The sequence below is a fragment of the Periplaneta americana genome, chromosome 9 (genome assembly GCF_040183065.1).
Source record: "Periplaneta americana isolate PAMFEO1 chromosome 9, P.americana_PAMFEO1_priV1, whole genome shotgun sequence".
In the NCBI taxonomy this organism is placed as follows: Eukaryota; Metazoa; Arthropoda; class Insecta; order Blattodea; family Blattidae; genus Periplaneta; species Periplaneta americana.
Window position 1 is genome coordinate 117,594,004 of NC_091125.1, and position 22,345 is coordinate 117,616,348.

The 22,345-nt window shown below is 35.0% G+C and overlaps 1 protein-coding gene across 3 annotated transcripts in view; it reads left to right on the forward strand.

Annotated features, from left to right (window-relative positions):
• The window catches only part of Plc21C (Phospholipase C at 21C), a 139,609-nt gene that overhangs the window by 100,949 nt on the left and 16,315 nt on the right, over window positions 1-22,345 (forward strand). For 2 of the 3 annotated variants that reach the window (XR_011333990.1, XM_069835695.1), the window contains exons 15-17: window positions 1,213-1,518; window positions 4,007-4,247; window positions 8,518-8,610. Coding sequence is in view for 2 of the 3 variants with exons in the window: in XM_069835695.1 (XP_069691796.1) it covers window positions 1,213-1,518; window positions 4,007-4,247; window positions 8,518-8,610 (640 nt within the window). In the remaining variant the exon portion in view is untranslated. The remainder of the gene's footprint in view (window positions 1-1,212; window positions 1,519-4,006; window positions 4,248-8,517; window positions 8,611-22,345) is intronic. The other variant, XM_069835696.1, reaches the window with a different exon arrangement.

The following is a 22,345-nucleotide window of genomic DNA, read 5'->3' on the forward strand; positions in this document are numbered from 1 at the left end:
TTCCAGAATTTAACAAATATATTCGAAGAATATTACACTCAGGGAACAAAAGTTAATTATGATGGTGATCTTAATGCTAATGTATTTTACTCTTCAATTTAGAGTAAAATGACATATTTTAGACTGAAGTGTCAAACAGATCTAACAATCTTATTTTTATTTTGTTTTGTTTCGAGAGTTCTGCTCGTTTCTACAGCTTATTAGCTTACAGTATCCGCCCTCATTTTTTTCTGCTTTGTTCATCAGATCCTCTGCAGTTTAACAAGACGTTGTCCTGCACATACATTTCGATTCTCAATAGAGATGTTGCCCAGCAGACACGTCTGTCTACAAAGGAGGTAACATGGCGGAGTGATGAACAAAAAGCAGGTAAATTTTGCCTAAATCCTTCTCCTTCATGTACAGGGTTTTTTTTACGTGTCTTAAATCAACAACACTAGAGCTACCTTTTTCGTAGATTATATATATATATATATATATATATATATATATATATATATATATATATTTATATATCTAGCCATTCTTTTAGTCTAATAATAAAAACCATGCTTATCATTATGAAGATCTTTAAGGTGGCATCCTTCAGAAAGTAAGCAGTGTTGGAGTTTCCACATTATAGATTTATGGCACTAAAAGAGCCCTGATTCTGAATGAGAGGGCTTCAGGTAAAATTTAATGGCTATTTTTCGTCCATATCAGAATTCAACTCTATTGGTCACATCTTCAGCTGTCATTCTATTGCTGTTTGTAATAATTATTTGTCTTACTGGTGTCCCCATCTCAGAAATAGAATTCTCCACATGGGCAGATATGCAGAGTCCAGGAAGATATCTTCTTCAGTGGTCTTAGCAGATATTGTCCATTGCAATAGATTTTAAATGTCGATTAAATCTTTAGCATGGCTTCTCTAGGAAAGAAATAAAGCTCCGAGACTTGTGTCATAGATTTACGGCACGTGAAAATACCTTGTCCCCAATAGAGGGCTCCAGGCAAAATTTATCGGGCATTTCTCGCTCATGTTGAATTTTGACACTGAATAATCTCTGCAGTTGGAAGCGTCATTTATAAAATACTACTCTCAATTCCAGGAAGGTCTAAGTGACTTTATTTGGAGGTGTTGATAACCAAGAAACTGTGTCATTTGACGATTTCTCCATTATCACATTGCTGTAGTTTAACCACTGCTGATAACTTCATTTGTTACTTCAGGTTGTGCTGCCAGAGCTTGCTAGTATTCGATTGACAGCTTACGAAGAGTCAGGTCGTTTCATTGGTCATCGAGTGCTGCCAGTGGTTGGTCTCTGTCCTGGTTACCGGCATGTAACCCTGAGGACCGAGTCTGGGCAGCCACTTCCCCTCGCTACACTGTTCCTGTTAGTTGTTGTGAAGGATTACGTTCCTGATGGGCTCTCGGACTTTGCAGAGGCCCTCGCCAATCCCATCAAGTATCAGTCAGAGCTGGAGAAACGAGAGCAACAGTTGGCAGTTCTGACTGATGACCTAGATGCCATCGAGGTAAAAGCTTCAACTGCTCTTCGTCCCAGCTATATAGAATGTTCAATCATATAAACAAGTGTTACCATTGCAGAAAGTGAATCATTATCAAACTGACAAGTTCTAAACACATCTTAATAAATCAGTCTCTATAACAGTTGTGTTGTTATGTCATACTGCTATAAAAAGGTAAATTGACAAAATATACGCCAAAACTTAAAATGGCAGGGAGATGTATCTCCCAGTCTTCCTGGACCTCTTCACTATAAGGAGGTAATGTGATCAGCGGCACATTTCAATAACTTTCATCCAGCAAAAGGCCCAGTACTTAATTTGACCTATTATTATAGAAGTGAGTGAATACCAGAACCATTATGAATAATAAAATGAACCTGGGCTATATCAATCCCTAGTCTGTCACTTTACTGACAGCCAATTCTGTTCCATATACTATTGTTGAAATTAAGTTAACTGTTGAATGTTGACTTTGAGAGTTTGTTTGTTTCATAAATGCAGTATGTTGGTAAAATTTCATAATTTTGAAATATAAATAACAATTGTCTTTAAAATCCTTATATCAAAATAGCACAGAATGGTTTGCTCGAAGTCTGGTGTAATGGATTTCTTCTTGCTTTTCTTCTTTAACCTAAATAGTAATTAATAAAAATGTACAAACAATCTTTACTAAGAGTAAAGTAAAGTTATCCCTATTATAGGCCATAGAGGCTCACAGGTAGCAGGAGGTTAACACTCCCCCCCCTTTGCAGATAATCGTCATTAGTAGCAGTAAGGATGTCTGTCTACAAGCTTGCTGCCTTTATCCCCGAGGAAAACTCCCTGGTACTCATTTTTGTTAGAGGCTGTTATATTAGAAAAAAATTATTAAATATAAAAATATTACTGTTGTCATAAACTACTTTAGTAAATCTAAACCAAAAACTTTACAGATAGATAAGTCTTACTCTAATCATGAAGACAAAGTTTATCCCTACTCAGATTAATAGCAGACAGAACTGGGGAACCGGTATATAGCTCTGATCTTGCACCTTCAGATTACCATCTATTTCAATCCATGGCACACTTTCTGCATGGAAGTAATTTCCAAAACTTTAAATCAATTGAAGTGAGTATCACCGAATTCTTCGCATCAGAAACGAGAAACTGGTATTGTTGCAGGGTAAACCTAGCTGAAAAGTGGTTCAATACCATATAATCTAGTCACAACGCACTCCAACTAAAATTTTGTTGCAAAACCGATATTACTCATGAGACAGTATCTGTATATATTTAAACCTCTCCAAACATTATCTATGTCTATGAAGATACAGAACAAATTTCAAACATATCAAGAAGAATGAGACATATAGTAACAATTATGAATTTATAGATTTCACATACTGGACAGTTCACTTAATGAAATTAATCACACTGAAGTTGAAACTTTCAAACATGTATTACAATGGTAAATACAAAATTCCCTCAGTGTAAACTAAAGAAATTAATTTACTCTATTTAAAAAATTGGCTTCACCAAAATCTTTACATGCTAAAAATTTTGGACATTATTAGCAGAAATATGCAGGGGTTAGAGAAAGAGAGAGAGAGAGAGAGAGAGAGAGAGAGAGAGAGAGAGAGAGAGAGAGAGAAAGCTTGCCATTGCTCAGACGTTCTCTTGCACTCAGTATTTTTTAGGTTTAGAATCTTCTTTTCCTAGGATTCTACATCTTCCTAAATGTTCTAAGTTCATGGGTCCATTATAATTGCACACACCTTCATCTCAAACAGCAGAAATAACTAAAATGCTCTCTCAATTAATATCACTCAATAAAAGAATTGTATTCCAATGGATACCATCCCATTGTGGAATCCTGGGAAACGAGAATGCGGATGCTTTAGCAAAGAAGGGCAGCACTGCTACTTACAGACCTGTTACTAAATCTACGTATTACTCTGTGAAAAGATTTATTAAATCTACATACTTAGACTTCAACAAACAAAATTTGATAACACAATCCCAAGGGAAAAAATGGAACTCTCGGCATCAAAATCCTCAGTTAATTCCCGATTTACCACGAAAATCGTCTGTAGCTGCATTTAGATTGGCAACAGGCCATGATTGTTTGGCCAAACACCTGCATAGAATTGGAATATATCAGTCCCCTAACTGTCCATTGTGCAACTCAAACCAAGAAATGGATTCGGAACACTTCAAAATCTGTGCTTCAGTGGCTGGTCATGATAATATCTTTGAAAAATATTGGAGTGCAAGAGGTCAAATGACTTTATTGTCAAACGCCTGGCATTAGAAAACAACAACAACAGAATTACGTAACACACGAAAGAGAGAGTTAAGTATTTAAATCGTGTGTAGATGTTCAGCCAAACAGTCATGGCCAGTAATTAATCGGTACATTGCAACTGCAGATTTTTTTGATAATTGAGGAATGTAACAGAATATACATTATATAGCATTTAATGAAGAATCTGATGCACATTTTATTGTATCTCAGGAGCCTCCCTGCAAACTGCCCATGCCAGACAATGCTGCACGTCCTAGTCCTTCACCACGACCCTCCATCGTGAATGTGAGCCCTGAAATTGAGAACCCATCATCAGAGCCTGACATAGGGCCAGTTGTGTTGCCTCCAGAACCTGCAGTACCAAGTGAGCCTCCCACCAGTCCGCCACCAGGGCCTCCTGCAAGTACTAAATCCACTCTCAAGGCGAACGAGTCCATTACACTTCCCACATGTAAGTAGGCATGGACCAGTACATCTTAGTTGAGGGGAGCAAAGATAGCCGTAGTCATAGATGTGATGGACTAAGTTCCTCCAAGATATCAAATGAAATTCATGACAAATATTTGTCACATTTTTTTTTTCCCATAAGCATAACAGGTTGATGATTCTTCATTTAACCTGTAGAGGCTAGTAGGGTAATAAGATGATAATGAAGTCATGATGTGATGAGAATGCAGGGAACACCGAAGTACTCGGAGAAAACCTGCATCAGAGCTGATTCACCAAAAATTTCACAGAATGTGGAAAATATAAATTATTATTATTATTATTATTATTATTATTAATATTATTATTATTATTATTATTATTATTATTATTATTATTATTATTATTATTATTTACTACTAATATTACTGCTAATGCTATTGTTATGTCAAGGGCCATTTTGTTTGGATATCCTGCAAGTTACTGATTTGATGTGTTCATCCTTACATTTTGTGCTTTGTTTCCTGCTTCGTCTGTCTGAGACCTCTAATGTTTAGCAAAACGTTGGCCTGCAGGTACATTTGCAATCGAGATGTTCACCTATAGACACATCCGTCCGCAAAGCAGGAAATAACTGGTTGATAAATTTGGCTGTACTCTCTCAACCAGGAGCAGGATTCTTTTACTTGCAGTAAATCTACGATGTAATTATTGATACAATTAAATATAATATAATATAATGGAACTCGGCAAAATCTGATTTTGGATAATGGTCAGGTTATTGCAAACTAAAAATTACAAATGTTTAGGAATGTAATTAGTAAGAAGAGGGGAATGGAAATGAAAATTCGAAATATAAATGTACATGGAAGAAAGGCTGTCATTATTAAATGGTGTTTTATGGGATAATGACATAATTATTAAAACGAAAAGGTACTTTATTTACAATGAAATTGTTAAAAAAATTATAGAATATGGATCTGAAGTTCGGTAAATGAAAAAACACAAGAAGGAAAGCTTTTGATAACCGACATGGATTTTTGGAGACAGATGGACAAGAACATTATGAATAGGAAGAAGTAGAAGCGAAAAAAATATAGGAAGGAATGGGGCTAAACTAACCAACAATGGAAGAAATAATGTCAAAAAAGCTAATTTGGTATGATCGTATTGAAAAAATGCCCATTACAAAATGCCCATGTTTAATTGGAAACTTCTTTGAAGGAAGAAACATGGAAGGCCAAGAAAAACATGGTAAAATGGTATGAATGAATAAATGGAGAGTCCACACCAGTAGAGTAATGGTTAGTGTGTCTGACCGGGAAACCAGATGGCCCGGGTTCGATTCCTGGTCGGGGCAAGTTACCTGGTTGAGGTTTTTCCGGGGTTTTCCCTCAACCCAATATGAACAAATGCTAGGTAACTTTCGATGTTGGATCCCAGACTCATTTCACTGGCATTATCACCTTCATCTCATTCAGACGCTAAATAACCTAAGATGAATATAAAGCATCTTAAAATAACCTACTAAAAATAAAAAATAAATGGAGATGAGGGATATACCCTTTGGTTTATAGGAGATTGGGAATTCGGAAGACATAGTCACATGTCAAAGAACCAGTGCTATATATAAATCTATGATGTGAATCCCTGGATTTGCTTCAGTAAGTCCTAGTTGGCATATCTGGAGGAAATGGAAATAATTATAGTTAAAAGTTGTTTATAGTTATTCAGGAGAAAAGTAAAACAGGGAATCCCGTATTGATCAGGAGCATGTGGAAGAATCTTGTTCTTTTTATAGTTCTCATGTAGATACATCTTTGTTCCCATCATCATATTATTGAGAGAATGAAGTTCACCTTACATTACCTAGCTATTTTTCTTTAGTGGTTCAGTAAGTACTGTAGGCCTACTTCTAATTGAATCAGACGTTTTGGGTTCAAACCTGGCTGAAAGTGATAGATTTTTCAAGGGCAATAAAAATCTTTAGCATGACCTCCTTCAGTAGTAAATGAAGTCAGATATGTCGTGTCTTAAATTTATGGCATATAATAGAATCCTGATCCAAGAAAAATAAAAAACTAGTTGTTCCTTAATTATTGATAAAGTTATACCGGTATGCTTTGCACACAGATGTCTCTGTGGCCCAACATATCGATTAGAAGCAAATATCTCTGCACAAAAGATAGGAAACAGAGTAAAAAAGTAATGGGAGACATTAGGTCTTGAAAGATTCCAGCATTGAAAGATCCTAAATTACTCACATTTATAGCCAGGAGAGGTCAAAGTTTATAAAAAGTTATATATAAAAGCATTTGAAACTAACAACCTTAACTATGCATGTATTAGATATATTAACTTTAGCCATTAGCCTTGTACTGGCAGTGCATACATATGCTACATATACAGAACAGAGAATATGAAACACATTGTGTATATACATAATTATATCAAAGTTCTTTTGCTTACAGAGTGAACATGTAACAATTTAATTGGTAATCACTCCATAGAATAGCACATAAGAAATGGAAATTGCGTATGTGTACAACAAAATTGCATAATTAACAGAGGTTAATATTGCATTCGAGAAAAATTAATTCATAAAGTTACAAATCGATGCAGAAGTATCTGGTAAAAAATTGTCTCGAAAATTGGGAAGAACAGCAAAAGTAATAGATAAATAAATAAAAAGAACAAATGCATTACATTCAGTTAAAAGTGAGAAACTCTTCGCTAAATTAGTAGTTACAGCAACATCAATCAACCACTAAATAAACTCAGTTTTCGTTTAAATTTTATATACTGTGCAGACTGCTTACGTAAAAAGTTGGTGTCCTGTGATGACATATGGCATAAGGGACAAGGAGGTAGAGCTCACATGCTTTCTTGACCTCGGAACAAAAAGAAGATATTGTGGTCTGCATCTTGCACTGACCACTTTTTTAACCTCAGAAAGAACTGATACTCAACTTGATAGAAGACTAAGTCATCCTAAAAACTGTCCTGGAAGTTATCACAAATAGAATCCTCCCACTGCCCAGATGTGAACCTGGAATTTTCCAGTCCACAGTCTGTTGCACTACCAACAGAGCTACTACAGCTCCTACTATACAGTACATATGTAGTATCAATAATTTTGTGGACTAATATCTGCGTGACATTGCTGTGAATTATATTCCAGATTGCAGGATGTATAATACATGCATGTAATGTCTGTAATGTACTGTTCATCAGTGACAAGAAATTAATCTATGCATGTAGTTGTATGAACAATATTAGAGTGTTAGAGTGGTAGGGACTGAGTCCAGATTTTCTTCTATTTTTTTTAATAGTACAAAAATAAAATTTTGCTAAAAATGAGGAGCAGGTTAACTGAAACTCTCCAATAAATGTTTTCTGAAGAAGCATGGGCCATAGTGACAATTTTTGCACACTAGCTTCATGATGGAGTTCTTTGGTATCATTGCCGGCAGAGCTGCGTCATAGCTGGGGAAGATTATTTGAACACAGATGTGCATAAGATGCCCAATTACCAGTGATTACAATAGCGTAGTCCACGAAATTATTGACTGTCACATTACTGTATAAATTTCCATTTAACCCTTTCTTACCTATAGATACCATATGGCAATAATTAACTTTATAGCATTTATATACTTGTGTGTTACATATGAAGGTAAATTTTGCTGGATAACTTCTATTTCAATACATTTTCATCAATATAGCTTTGTTTCAATTGTTGCCACTCCCGTAACTTGGTCACTGAATTGGTCCTAATACAGCTGTTTGTTTCAACATGGATTGCTTGTAAATTTAATTTGGGTTAGAAAGAGTTAATGAGAAATTTCATGATATGAAGACATTCATTTTGCATTAGCTACGAGATGTCTCCCTCCACTTAGAGTGATGAGGTTGTTTCGTATTTTTTACAGCATATGACTGGAGAATGTTATTTTTATTTTAATGAAGTGGGTTCGAGCCCCAGTTCTGGAAAAATTATATTCAATAGATAAAATTACTAATGTGGACAGGTTTTCTCAGAGTACTTTGTTTGCAATGCCATCATTCCACGAATTCTTGATCGCCTCATAAGAAAGTGATCACAAGAAGAGAGCATGGGCCACGTAATAAGAGCTTTACATTTGATCTGAACATAAATAGGGAGAGAGAAAGAGAGAGAGAATGGAATGTTAATGAATTCAGTGCATCTACAAGCAGAATGAGAATCCTCACACACTTGTGTATTCAGGGGACAGTCAGGCGCCCTTCCCTGGTCATGATATTTTCTTTCACAGCGCCAGAATCCTCCCACTGTAGCTGGGGTCTGCTCTCTGGACGGAGGCTGTTCGGCTGCTGCACATCACTGACGACTTATAAGACGATAGCTGGTAGGTTGGTCACACTGACACAGACCTTCAGCTTGTTTGTATTACAGTCTCCCCTTATCCACCACCTGACCTCTTCTCTATTGCTTGTCATCATTCTGCTCGTCTAAGGATATGATGTATGTTATGAAGGCGACGTTTGAATAACATGATGCAACAAATCGTGTTGTTGTAGAACTCTAAATATTGATCAGTCAAATCTCTAATTGTATATGGGCAAGCAAATGAATTTATCTATTCAGATTTATTTTTCTTTCAATGTAGTAGTTTTTGAATAATATATATTTAGAGAATTAATTTTGTTTCAGACAACTACCTTTTCTTCCTCACTTTTTTATTGCTTTCGCAATATGAAATATGAAGAAAAAATATTGTAATGGTATAAAAAAATTAGATTTTCACGGAAATAAAAGTTTTTATAATCTTTTGACATCACCAAAAGTGTAGTTTTTTGGAATTTTGTCTGTCAGTCAGTTTGTTAAAAACAGTTTTTTTTAACTGTTGGATTTTTTTTTTTTTTAATTGTTGGGTGAATTTTTTATTGAAAAGTAATGAATTGATTATATTGGCTCGGTATTATGTAATGGCCCTTGTAAACTATAGAGGCGATTCATGATCTTTGAGATAATATGGTAAGGAAGAACCGAAAGTGGAATTACTGTGTACAAGTTGGGCTGAGGCTAGTCAATTTTGTTCGTTATATATTTGTAACTAGCAACAATATTTTAAAAATTGAAAGCTATATTTATTGACAAATAGCAAATGCATAATGTATGTTTGGCACTTTAATAGTATAATGCTTTTTCCTGATAAGATAGAAACATGTTTACACGCGTCTTATTTATTTTTGTTCTATTAATTACATTCTTATTGGCGAAACTTATCCTTTTCTTTAAAATAATGCATTAATGTTTATACCTAGTTTAATAGAAAGGAATTGCAAAGGATTCGATCATGGCCTGTTTTAAGTGTCATCCTGGAATTACATGGAGTAAAATGTATAGAAAACTTAAGGTATAAGCAGCCGAAACCAAGACCTCCTAAATACTAAATCATCATTCTGTAACATTTAGCCTATACACATATTTTTTAAATAGAAAAATAGCACTATTACGGTAATATTTTATCGTTTTATGTATATTTCTCTGTGGAATTCATCGTGATTTTTATTTTATTAGAGGCACTGTTATTTTTTTTTTCATTCTTAATTACACTCTCTTAACATTTATAGATAAATTATGAACTATTAAGTTATTTAAATTAAACAAATAACTTCACTGTGTTAATATTTAAATTGTGCTGTTATTTTATCTGATTGACTAGTTCCGATATAATTTCCATAATTCTCTGAATTCTAGTCTAAATTCTATTTTGTCATTTAAATTTTTTAATAATAAAAAAAAAACTTTTTTTTTGTAGACACAACATGTATTAAATTGCATGAGATTAATAGCAGCTAACTTCAGGTTTAAGTCTGCTATAAATACCTGTAAAGATGTGTGTTTTGGGTTATGGTTGTATGGTACCTAATTACGTGGCCATTTTTGTCATTTGCCTTCTCTCTTCCTTGTTTTGAACAAGACAGTTAAAAGCAGTTTCTGAAGTTTTGTCATATATTTTGTGTCACATATATGTGCGCAAAGGGATAATGACTTTCAGCTTGTGGATTTAGAACACTTGGTCCAAAGAGTTGATTAGGGACGTTGAGGCAAATGACACTTTCTTCATGTGTGTGTATGTGTGCATGCGTGTGTGTCAGCTTTCCACGTTTGAGATTTTCTGATTTCAAATTCTGACAAGTCTAAATAATATTTTGATGAGCAACTACGGCATTGTGGGGCGTTTTCTTGCAGTACTCCCTTTTTTTTTTTTTTCTTTCTTTTTTTTTTTTCCATACTGTATAACTAACAGTCGTATTGATTTTTAGCATCATTAGTCATGTGCCATAGTTTTTTCGTTACATTTTGAATCACAAGCTGCGACCTGGCCCCATAGAATCACAGCTGAAGTTATCATTGAAGTGAATATAGGTCGTTGTCTCTATGAAGGTAATAGTATAGTTTCAATCTATGGGAAAAATGCTTGAGAAGATAAGGTACTAGTATTGTGAAAATGGTGAAAAGGTCTAGAAATGTTGATTCTTTAGAAGTTAAATTTAATATTATTAGTGTTTCTAGACGATAAACACTTTTAAAGGTAAATAGAATGTTATTAGTGACTTCTATAAATGAATTATGGTTTAAATCTATTCACAACTCTTTCCTTTTATATTGGTTAGAGCAGTCGTAAAGAAACGATAAAAATGAGTTGAATAATATGTTTCATTAGTGTGGTCAGTGTAATAGTGATAATGTATGATGTACGGTCTTTATTGTAATACAATTTGCATTATTGTTACAACCTGCAAGAAAATGCATTATTTATAAGTTAATGGACTGAACTTTTGGAATGAATTATCTCTATATCATTGGTTTGAATGGTTTGACTATTGTCATTTCCATAACTGTTGCTGTTTTCGGGGTAATAATAATCGAAGTTCTGATGTACAAAGTTAATTAACAATACATGAGTAATCTTGTTAATTTGTTGCTTTTTATTATTTTTACTATATCAACTTTTCATTGCTCTTATGTTCGTTTAGATCCTGAATTTTTGGTGTAAATTATTCTGAACAGTCCTTAAAGAAACTACAAAAATGAATTAAATATGCTCAAGTATAAGCTGTAACAGAATAACCACAATGGAAGTTTTGGCAGGCTGCTCACCAAATTGAATATTGAGGTCATTACTTTCAAAAAGGTTGTTCCATAAATGTGTTGAGGTCATGATGAGTAACTCCCTTCTCCAGTAGGAATCAGAAGTCTTGTTCTTTGGTGTATGTAGTAGAAACATCATCCTTGTAAAGGAAAGATTCAGGACTTGAAATCCTGTCCTTGTTTTCTGTGTTATGCATGTGGTAACATATGTTTTAATTATTGTTTAGTTGTTTAAAAATTTACATTCTCAGTTGTACATTTGTTGGCAATGTCACCACCTAAAAGTATGTGAATAAGAATAATGCGAAGTCTGTCTAATAATTAATGATGACCTTTGGAAAAAGTTATCATGTTGCATGTTGTCGAATATGAGATTCCCTTTCATCTGCTTTTATTGCTAGAAAATTGAGGATGTTCCTATACGTATACTAGGATATAGAAATTAATAGAGAAATAATACATACATTTTGATTACACAACTTTTAATACTATATCACTTCGGAATATATATTAATATTTCTTTCACATATTAAAATTAATTTTAACACGTGAAAGAAATACAGTATATATTCCGAAATAAATAATAATATTTCAAGTAACTTTGAAAGACTGAAAACAGATATTTTATTATGGTATATAATGTAATAAGTATACAAAAATAGACCATGATTAAAATGATGAAGAGTTTGTATGTTTATTGCTGGCACTGCAAAATCACAAATTTCTTTAAAAAAAAAAAAGTGCATCCTTTCAGTAGTTAATCTCTCTTTGATTAAATTTGTTATTGCTTTTAAACCACGCGTATATTATGTCAAAGAATTAAGGGTAAAATGCTGAGGTCTGACCCTTGTAAGATTCAGTTGTAAGGAATACGTTCTTGAACAGTGACTACAAGCCCCAGTTTGTGATGCAAAATTAAGATTTTTATTTTTGGCTCTCGAAAATTAAAGCAAAACTTGGACAGTGGATCCTTATATTCAAGCAAATACAATAACTTCTTTGTAAGTGTGATAATCTTTCAACATTAAAAAAAAAAAACAATTGCATAGTTCTTTAAATTTGCAAGAATAGACATTTGTAACTCGGATAAACATAGCCATGTGAATTACTTTCTGGATTGATCATGGTCATGTTCACAATTGAAGAGTAAAACAGTAATGTTGTAAGCTTCAGTATACTTTATGTTCTGTTTCTAATATAAAGCAAGTTTTGCATATTGTGATGATGATAACAATAACAATAATAATAGTAACGACAACAACAATAATAATAATAATAATAATAATAATAATAATAATAATAATAGTAGTAGTAATAATAAAGTTGACGTATTAGTTGTCATCATTGCAACCGAGTGACTGATAAATCTGTGACATTGAAGTGGCAATTGCTATGACAACCAAACCTCAATACAGAGACAATTTTGAAACTGCTAAAATATTGTTAAAAATAAATGTATATGGTAAAATACAATTTAATTTACGAAGTAATGGTGTTCAATGTCACAATTGTTTTCAGATTGTTTGATTTTGATGGGTTTGTTAATATTTATTTCGAAATGCAACAAATCAAAGCTAGTGTAAGATCATGAGTTCCCCCTCCCCCGAAGATTTATTCCTCAAAATAATGTTTTTGTTTCTGCAGATGCAAACTTGTCATTTCATATTAATAAAATGTAATAGGTAATTACCAACATTATAAGAAGATTTAGAACTCTAAACGGTTTGAGGTGTGAACTCCTATTCCTGAGAATATTAATTTACATTCAATATAATCAACTTGATATGTCGCTTTTAACAGAACAATAGATATGTAGATGGCCCTTCAGATTCATTAAGGCTGAAACACACATTCACTGAAGTCTTTATACCTCAGACTTGAACCCTATGTAGCATCCTTAGTAATTGCAGTTATATCCAATTCCATCTGAGCCCTTTTACCTACACGCTGGTACTATCCCGAAAGAAGTTCTCTTGTCATGTTCATTTAGTACAGGGCTGTCCAACTCGAAAATAAATCAAATATCCTACTCCTGAATACGATTCATAGTCCACACACGCAGATCTTAGATGGTAGAAATTACACATACACAGACCTTAGACAATAGAAATTACGCACAATTACGCACTTATTCTGTTTTGTTGCACTTACTAATATTATTATGAGGATGGTGAGGATGATGATGAGGAAGAGGAGGCTGTGAATGATAAGGGTGATAGTCGTAATAAAAATAAAACACCTTATGGTCAGTTATATCATCAACAATGGGTATAATACCAGAATCACTTAACTATTAGAGTCAGTGGCGGCTCATGCATATTTCTTAAGAGGAGGAAAGAAGTTAACATCGCAAAATGACACATTCTTGAGAGAAACATGCTACAAATTAGCCTACATGCATACATGTAATACCAGATAGTGTTAGGGTTGGCCTTTCCATTTGTATAGAAATAATCTGTTCTTGTAAACTGAGATTCCTAAATTGTCCAAAATATGTTTTCACTTCCATTCATTGTTGGATAATTGCTCAAATTAACAATTACAAGGAAATTCACAAACTCGCAGCATTTTTCGCGCACACTACAGCTTCACACGTGTTGGAACAGACTAGCTACTAACACATAACCAGAACTGTTTTACGGAAGTAGGAATGGGAAATAATCTGTTAGCAAAGCGAGAACACTGCACCCACTCACGTGGTCTGTGTTGCCACATGTACATTTTACAAGTTCAGTATCACATGCTTTTGAAGAATGTCAGTTCTTGTAAAATCATATTACCGTTATTGTTCAAAGCTGCCGGTGGCCGATTAATTTTTTTATGTTAAAATAATGTAGTTTGGAGTACTTTCAATTTCAAATATATTTGTACAAAACTGACAACTTGGCTGTTGTCCTGTCTAGTAGACAATGAATGGAAGTGAATTTCAGGGGCCAAAAAGATCTGCGATACTAACGTAGAACTACTTCCTCTTTGTTTTATATAAATCTAACTTCAACTTTCAGATATCCTCGAAAGTTTTAAACCATGAGTAGTAGCTTATATAAAGTGCAATGAATAATATATTTTGTTTCATAATTAGAAAAAAAAGTTTATATGGTGTCTTTCATAGCTTTGCGTTAAAACTGTTTTTATTGTGCCTCCTCCTAGATGTGTTATAGTCTGATTGAATGCAGCATCATTAGATGGGAGCGGTAGCGAGCTTGCTGCACGACCAGTCGGTTTCTATATTTCCCGCCAATGCTCTGATTCAGAGGAGGATCTCCTCCCTCTCCGTTCATTTACTTGCTTTAAAACTCTGCTTCTGTCTCTCGCCGCTAGTGCGCTGTTGTCTATGTGTGTTAACTGCAGTAAAGGAGGAATGGATTGACTTTCCTCCACACAAACAATCTCGCATCTTTCTCACAGTTTTCTAGCAGCACATGAGTACGCGTCGTTTAAAACTTGATCAACCAAGGTTTTCTTATAGCTGTGAACTTAAAAATTATCGAATCTTCCTCGAATTTCAAGGCATATATTTCATTTGGTATTTATTTTCAAAAGAAGAAAAATGTGAGGAGGACGTTCCTCCCTTTCCTCCCCCGAGAAACCGCCACTGTTAGAGTTACTCTTAACAAATGCCTTACCTGAAATGCCAACAGCGAAAATATATAGGCATTTAACTTTACAAGGAAGTTCTTAAACCTTTGCTGAAAATGTGTAATGAGATAGCATAAGACAACTGACAAAGAAACTAAGTTGAAAAAAAAAATAATTGTCGTCATCATTATCATCATCATCCTCATCATCATCATCATCTGATCAACTTATTATTGATGTTACTATATTTGATGATTAGAATTTGATGTCTAAGGAGGCTGAAAAGCAGTTCAATAGAAGACCCTTATGATTGAAATGAGCTGATTGTGAAGTACCTACTGAAGCTCTGTCAATTATAGTTGGATATCTTGGTTCTATATTACGAAGGTTGGTATGAAACCTGTCAAAACTGTAGGAAGGAAAAAATATGGGAACTACAAGACATATTTTGAACTGAAGACATTGCACTTTCCAAATCTGCTCCTAAGGAGACTGGGTGTTGTACCTAACTACATACAAAATGAGTAATTATATTGTTGTTAGCCAACTGTCCGACAACAGGTTGGAACCTCACAAATGACTCATTATACAGGGTGTTTCAAAAATACGGGGCATAATTTCAGGTATGTATTTCCCACATGTAGACAATCAAAACAGTTCATTACAACATGTGTCCGGAAATGCTTCATTTCCGAGTTATGGCCTTCACAACATTGAAATTCACCGGAACGTTTTTCTTTCCGCAGGTCGTTGTCATTACAGAAGATGTTCAAAGTGTCCACCTCCTGCTTGAATACAGACCTCACATCGATGTGTCATTGACCTTCAAACATGATCCCTAACTCCAGGAGTATTGCGTATGTCCTCAGAACATGCCACAATTCGATTCCGAAGGGAATCCAAATCAGGCACCGGAGACGAATAAACCAATGATTTTAAATGGCTCCACAAGTAGAAATCGAGAGGGTTCAGATCAGGTGAGCCTGGAGGCCAAGCAATTGGGCCACCTCTACCTATCCATCGATCAGGAAACCTTCGATCTAAGTACCGGCAAGCCGTATGACTGAAGTGTGCAGGAGCGCCATCATGCAAGAAGTGAATGTGTTGACGATTGGTCAGTGGAGTGTCTTCTAAAACATGAGGTATGGTGTTTTCCAGGAAGTTTGTGTACGCCTGCCTCGTAAGTCTGTTTACAAGTACATGGGGTCCAACTAATCGATCACCAATGATACCGGACCACATGTTGAGGGAGAACCGCACCTGGTGATGAGATGGAACAGTTGCACATGGGTTTTCATATGCCCATACATGCTGATTGTGGAAATTTGTTATGCCATCTCGTGTGAACTGTGCTTCATCTGTAAATAATACTAAGGCAGGAAAGTTCGGATTTACACCACACTGCTGCAAGAACCACGGACAGAACCTAACTCGTGCAGGGTAATCTGCTGGTGACAGGGCCTGTACACGTTGCAAATGTTAAGGATACAATTGATACTCTTTCAACAGTCTCCAGACAGTCGTATGAGGAACATTAACTTGCAACGCTACCCTTCGTGTGCTGATAGAAGGAGTCATGTTCACAGCCTCCAGAATCTCCTCCTGTACTTCTGGAGTTGTAGATCTTGGTCGTCTCCTTCCCAAACCAGGAGAGTTAAATTTTCCATACTCGCACATACGGTAATGGAGCCGTACAAATGTCTTCCGATCTGGACATTGTCGCTGTGGGTACCTCTCCTGGTACAAACGACAAGCCAGCGCAGCATTGCTGTCCGCCTTACCGTACATGAAGTGTATCTCTGCCAGCTCTTGATTTGAATACATGTCGCACAGTCTAACGCCTACACAACACTGAATGTAACCTTCGCCTCAGAATGAACTGTCAGAGTGCCCTCTTAATGTCTCCTTTGATGGCAACGACCTGCAGAAAGAAAAACATTCCGGTGAATTTCAATGTTGTGAAGGCCATAACTCGGAAATGAAGCATTTCCGGACACATGTTGTAATGAACTATTTTGATTGTCTACATGTGGGAAATATGTACATACCTGAAATTATGCCCCATATTTTTTAAACACCCTGTATATTTTATAAGAGATTATTATAGTCACAATGATTATTATGATGACTGTCAACATAATATGCAATAAAAAATTACTTTTTGTCAAGGAGATTGTTCCAATGTGCATAGCTCAGTGGAATTACTAATTCTTGGAAGATAAATACTGGTTTGCAGGCTTCATGAATAAACAATTCAAGAAGAAGTTACATTAATACATTATTAGGAAAAGGGAGATAAAGTGTGTTGTGGTGATTACGGTTTAAAAACAAGTCTCCTCAACTATTATTATTATTATTATTATTATTATTATTATTATTATTATTATTATTATTATTATTATTATTATTATATTTTTAATATAATGAAGAAGCAGCTAGCTGACTTAGACTGGAACACTGCAAAAAATAATACAAAATCAACAATCCAATCACATTTAAAAACTGTTGTTGTTTAGTCAACTGTCCGAAAACAGGTTTGAACCTCATCAGTAACACCAATAAGACATCACTCATGAGGCAACTAGACCAGGAGAAAAAATTAATTGTAGTAAGTATTAAAAGTTAAAATGTGTACTGTTAGCCATTACTAAATTCCTGCTGGCATTTTTACGTAGCTGCATTATGCTACATGCTGTGAGGGACAAAATTATGTTGTGAATAATACAATAATTAGCTTGTGTTTGACAACAGTGTAGCACACACAAGCACACGCACATGCACACATGCAAGTGAGTAAGTAAAACTCATGTTTTTCTAACTTAAAATGATTATCAATTTATAGTTTCTATTATATACTCGTTTTTCTTATTCTTCCAAATGCATAGTCTGATTTCACTTACTGATGCAAAGTTCAGAGATAAATCCGCTCTTGGAATCTAATGAGGTCCATTATTTCTGCATCAGTAATGCAAGTAAATATGAATTGTGATGGAATGATTGCATTGAAAATAGGAATACCCTAAGAAAATCTGTCACAAGAGTGTCTTTGTCCACCACAAATTCAAACTTGGTCTTCCTGACTTGAACTGGAATCTCAAATATAGAGATCTGACGCACTGGTCATTTGGCTAACAATAAACCTGTTCAGTAAATTATTTTCATAAACTTTGATAAAAAAGATCCCGTATATCCATATGGATAGAAAAAGTACTTCCTGGAAGAACCTGCTTGTTGGACAGCCCTGATTTAATAAATATTTGTTGCATCATATGAGCTAAGGCACAGTCATTGCTTTTGTTATGTTCATAACTGTTGTACTTTTATCATTGACATGTTTTTTGTAAATCAGAATCTCTGTTTATTATGATAGCAACTATTAAAACATCAAACATACAGTAGAACTTTAATTGTAGTCATCTTCAGATATCATTGTTTCAATTAACCGTAATCTGTTGTTCATATGTTGGTATATTCTCGTTGAAAGGTGAATAACCTCTTAGCTCGAGAAACATTAGACATTACTAATCATGCTTCAAGGTTTCAGAATGTTTTGAATTGTGGCTAGGCATAGACCTCTGGTAATCAATGGCGGCAGTAATATTTGCGAGGCCTTATATTCAAGGCCCTACATCAATATAATGACAATAATAATAATACCTAGTATATTGAACTACTCGCCATCAGGGTGCGAATTAAGATTTCTGATGGGAGGAGGGATAGCATCCTAGATAGAGAATACCATACATAAAATTATTATTATCCTCATTCGATACGGCTCAATGCTTGGTCGCATTGAGTTGCTTGTCTTGCATCTCGATTATAATAATAATAATAATAATAATAATAATAATAATAATACGAGGCGCGTCCATAAAGTAACTTTCCCACTCGTCCCACAGCTAGCAAACCATATGTTGCACGAAGCGATTGCGTGTACGTGATAGAGTAATGTCCTGGCATGGCACATACGCTATCCTATTGCAGCTACCGCCAAGTGTGAAGTGCGATCAGTGATAAAGTTTTTGAATGCACAGGGCATAGCGCTGATTGAAATTGATCGTCAGCTGAGCCAGGTCTATGCGCCTAACGTCATGAGCAAGCAGATGGTGCATTACTCCACATGATCGTCTATGATGATGGTTGGCCTCCCACTGCGCTCCTCGTCATGCACATTTTGGCGACCTGCTGAAAATTGTCTACAGCAGCAACGCACCATCTGCTTGCTCATGACGTTAGGCCCATAGACCTGGCACAGCTGACGATCAATTTCAATCGGCACTATGCCCTGTGCATTCAAAAACTTTATCACTGACCGCACTTCACACTCGGTGGGAGCTGGAATAGGAGTGTCCATCTTCAACCAATGCAATGAAGCTACTGAGAGCACTCGGGAAGTTCTGCAAGTGTATGCGCCATGCCAGGATATTACTCTATCACATACAAGCAGTCGCTTCGCGCAACATATGGTTTGCTAGCTGTGAGACGAGTGGGAAAGTTACTTTTTGGACGCGCCTCGTAATTATATCCATGAGCAGGCTTAAGATAAGATGTGTAATTCCTAAATTATTGATTGTTATCATCTTGCTCGTGATGATAATACATCATTATTATTTTCTTTGCTTACTTTATACTTTATTAAGTACATATACTCATATTAAAACAATTATATTTTGTGAGGGTGAATAGAAGTTATCTCTGGCAGGGATGTTAATATGATTTTATGTGAGGGGGATAACTTTCCAAAAGAGGAAATCCCCCCCCCCCCATCCAGTCCCGTTAATTTGCACCCATTTTTAGTCTTACAAAAAATCTTCTTACTCACTGATAATAAATCACAGTAATCTATTAAGTTAATCTTTTTTTTTATGAACTAAAATGTCTGCACACGAAATCAAAACTCGTTTCATTTTTCTACTTTTCACTGAACTGAAATCTTGAATTAAATCTGAATAGCCTGGACTATTTTTGTTGGATTTAGAAGAGTACTAAGGTTTTTCCAGTCGTTACACCCCTGAGAAGATAATGCTGTCATTGAGATCGAAAGAAGTCTGCAAGCAAAACAGTATACCCTACTCGATTTTTAGAATATAGGCTACAAGCCAACGTCGATCCTGTTTTTCTTTATTGCTTAAAATCCTGAAATGGTGGATAGGTGAAAAGTGTCTTTTATTGACGTCCAATGGAAACACAGCATTTTCTTCTAGAACAAGTTATTTTTCGACAATTTGCAGCCTTTCCTTGTCCTGAAATATGTGGCCAATTTCCAGGGTCAGCACTATCAAAAGTGCATATTTCACCAATTGAGCCTGCTGCATTAACATTTTCATTCGAAGACGCACCACCAGTGTCACTGTTTCATTTATTTTCATTAGATTGATTGGACTCAACATTTATATTTTCCGTTTTGAATCTTGCGTACACTACTTTTAACATTGATTAACTAGCGGACTTACTCGTGTTAATTATGTAAGTCTGTGCGGCTTACAGCTGTTTCGGTGCTTCATCACACCATTCTCAGACCTACTAGATCTCGGCGTCATCTCAAACTTCTCTGCCTGTTGTGTGGGTGCGTTTGATTGTTGAAAAGTGGAGTCAAATAGTGTGTGTGTACTGAAATTGATCTGTGTGTTGAGAATTTGATCGGGGTGTGTTTTAGTGTGTTTGTATATTTCGTAATATACAATACAAATATATATTACGAAATATACAAACACACCCCGATCAAATTCTCAACGCACAGATCAATTTCAGTACACACACACACTATTTGACTCCACTTTTCAACACTTTTCAACAATCAAACGCGTCCACACAACAGGCAAAGAAGTTCGAGATGACGCCGAGATCTAGTAGGCTCTGAGGATGGTGTGATGAAGCACCGAAACAGCTGTAAGCCGCACAGTCTTACATAATTAACACGAGTAAGTCGGCTAGTTAATCAATTATTCATATTATTCTTGAAGGGTCAAATCATCACTTCTTGCAGAATGCTTAGTTACGGCACTGTTTCATCGATCATAATATATTTTAACATGAACCGCATATATGCTTCCTCAATTGCTCTGTTGCCGCGTGTTTTTGCCAATGGCCTGATTCGAATTTTCTACCTCTGTCGCGTTCTCTCCCGGACATTACAACGAAAACATAACACAGTAAACTTAAAAAAAAATAAATAAAAATAATGACCCTCTCGGGAAAGTGTAACTGAATAAACAACACTGGAACTTTACCACAACAAGAACAAACCTTACTTGTCGGTCAGATGTTAACTGTGATACTGCTTGTAACATAAATATGGCTCATTAGAATTTATATTGAGTGACAATGAGAGGTAATTTTATATTCATTATTAGGTAATGAAATATTTATAAACTTTGTAATTCAAGAAAATATACATTTATCGGCGTTGTATAACGTGTTTTGAACATTTCAAATTTAATTTAACAATATATTTCTGATAATTATTTCAGTTTTATCATTTATAATATTTCCTCATTGTTGATCGAATGTGTGCGTGGAGCGGGAGGAACGAAAATACGAGTTCCAAGAAAGCCGATCTAGTGAGAAGAAAGATATGAATGAATGAATGAATGAATGAATGAATGAATGAATGAGTGAATGCATTGTTGACTGCACTTTGAAGGTTAGACTCTGGTGTCAATTATTATTATTACATTCCATTAAGGATTAAAATAAATAAGAATGTGGAAACGGAAGAAGAAAAACACTTAAATAAAAGGAAACATACGTATTTGAATGAAAAATCAAATCAGGGGCGAGGCTCTAGGCGACAGCCTATTTCGTCTTTATGCAGTGCCGCCTCTGCGGGAAATATAGTTAATACTGGTATACTGTGATTGTGAAAATAGATTAATTATTTATCAACAGGGCCATGCGCAGGATTTTTTTAAGGGTGGAAACATTTATCATGAATGTATAATAATAAATGTTTATTAATTACAATATCACGATTTCAAATGATGCATAGACCAACGCTATTGAATATCACATTGAAATATTTCACTTTATAACTTGCTGATTCCTTCCCAAATGGTTGGAGAGAGGAGAAACCAAAAAACCTCCTTGTGCACGATCTTGTCTATCAGTCTTACTTCCTAAGAAGTTACGTTGAATTACTTTATTCCTTAATTAAATCAATCTGATTGCAATAGGGAACGGCATTTCTTTTACATATAATTTGTTTTAAGTTGGAAACTAATAGAAAATCATTTATAAGTAACTGGTTTGAATGTTCTGAGTGATTATTTTTGTTTTGATATCTAGTTCTCGATAATGAATTAACGTGATATCTAGTTCTCGATAATGAATTAACGACAATAATCGGAGTTCTGCTATATATCCCAAAGGGTTATTTTATGGCTGTAATGTAATAATATAATAGA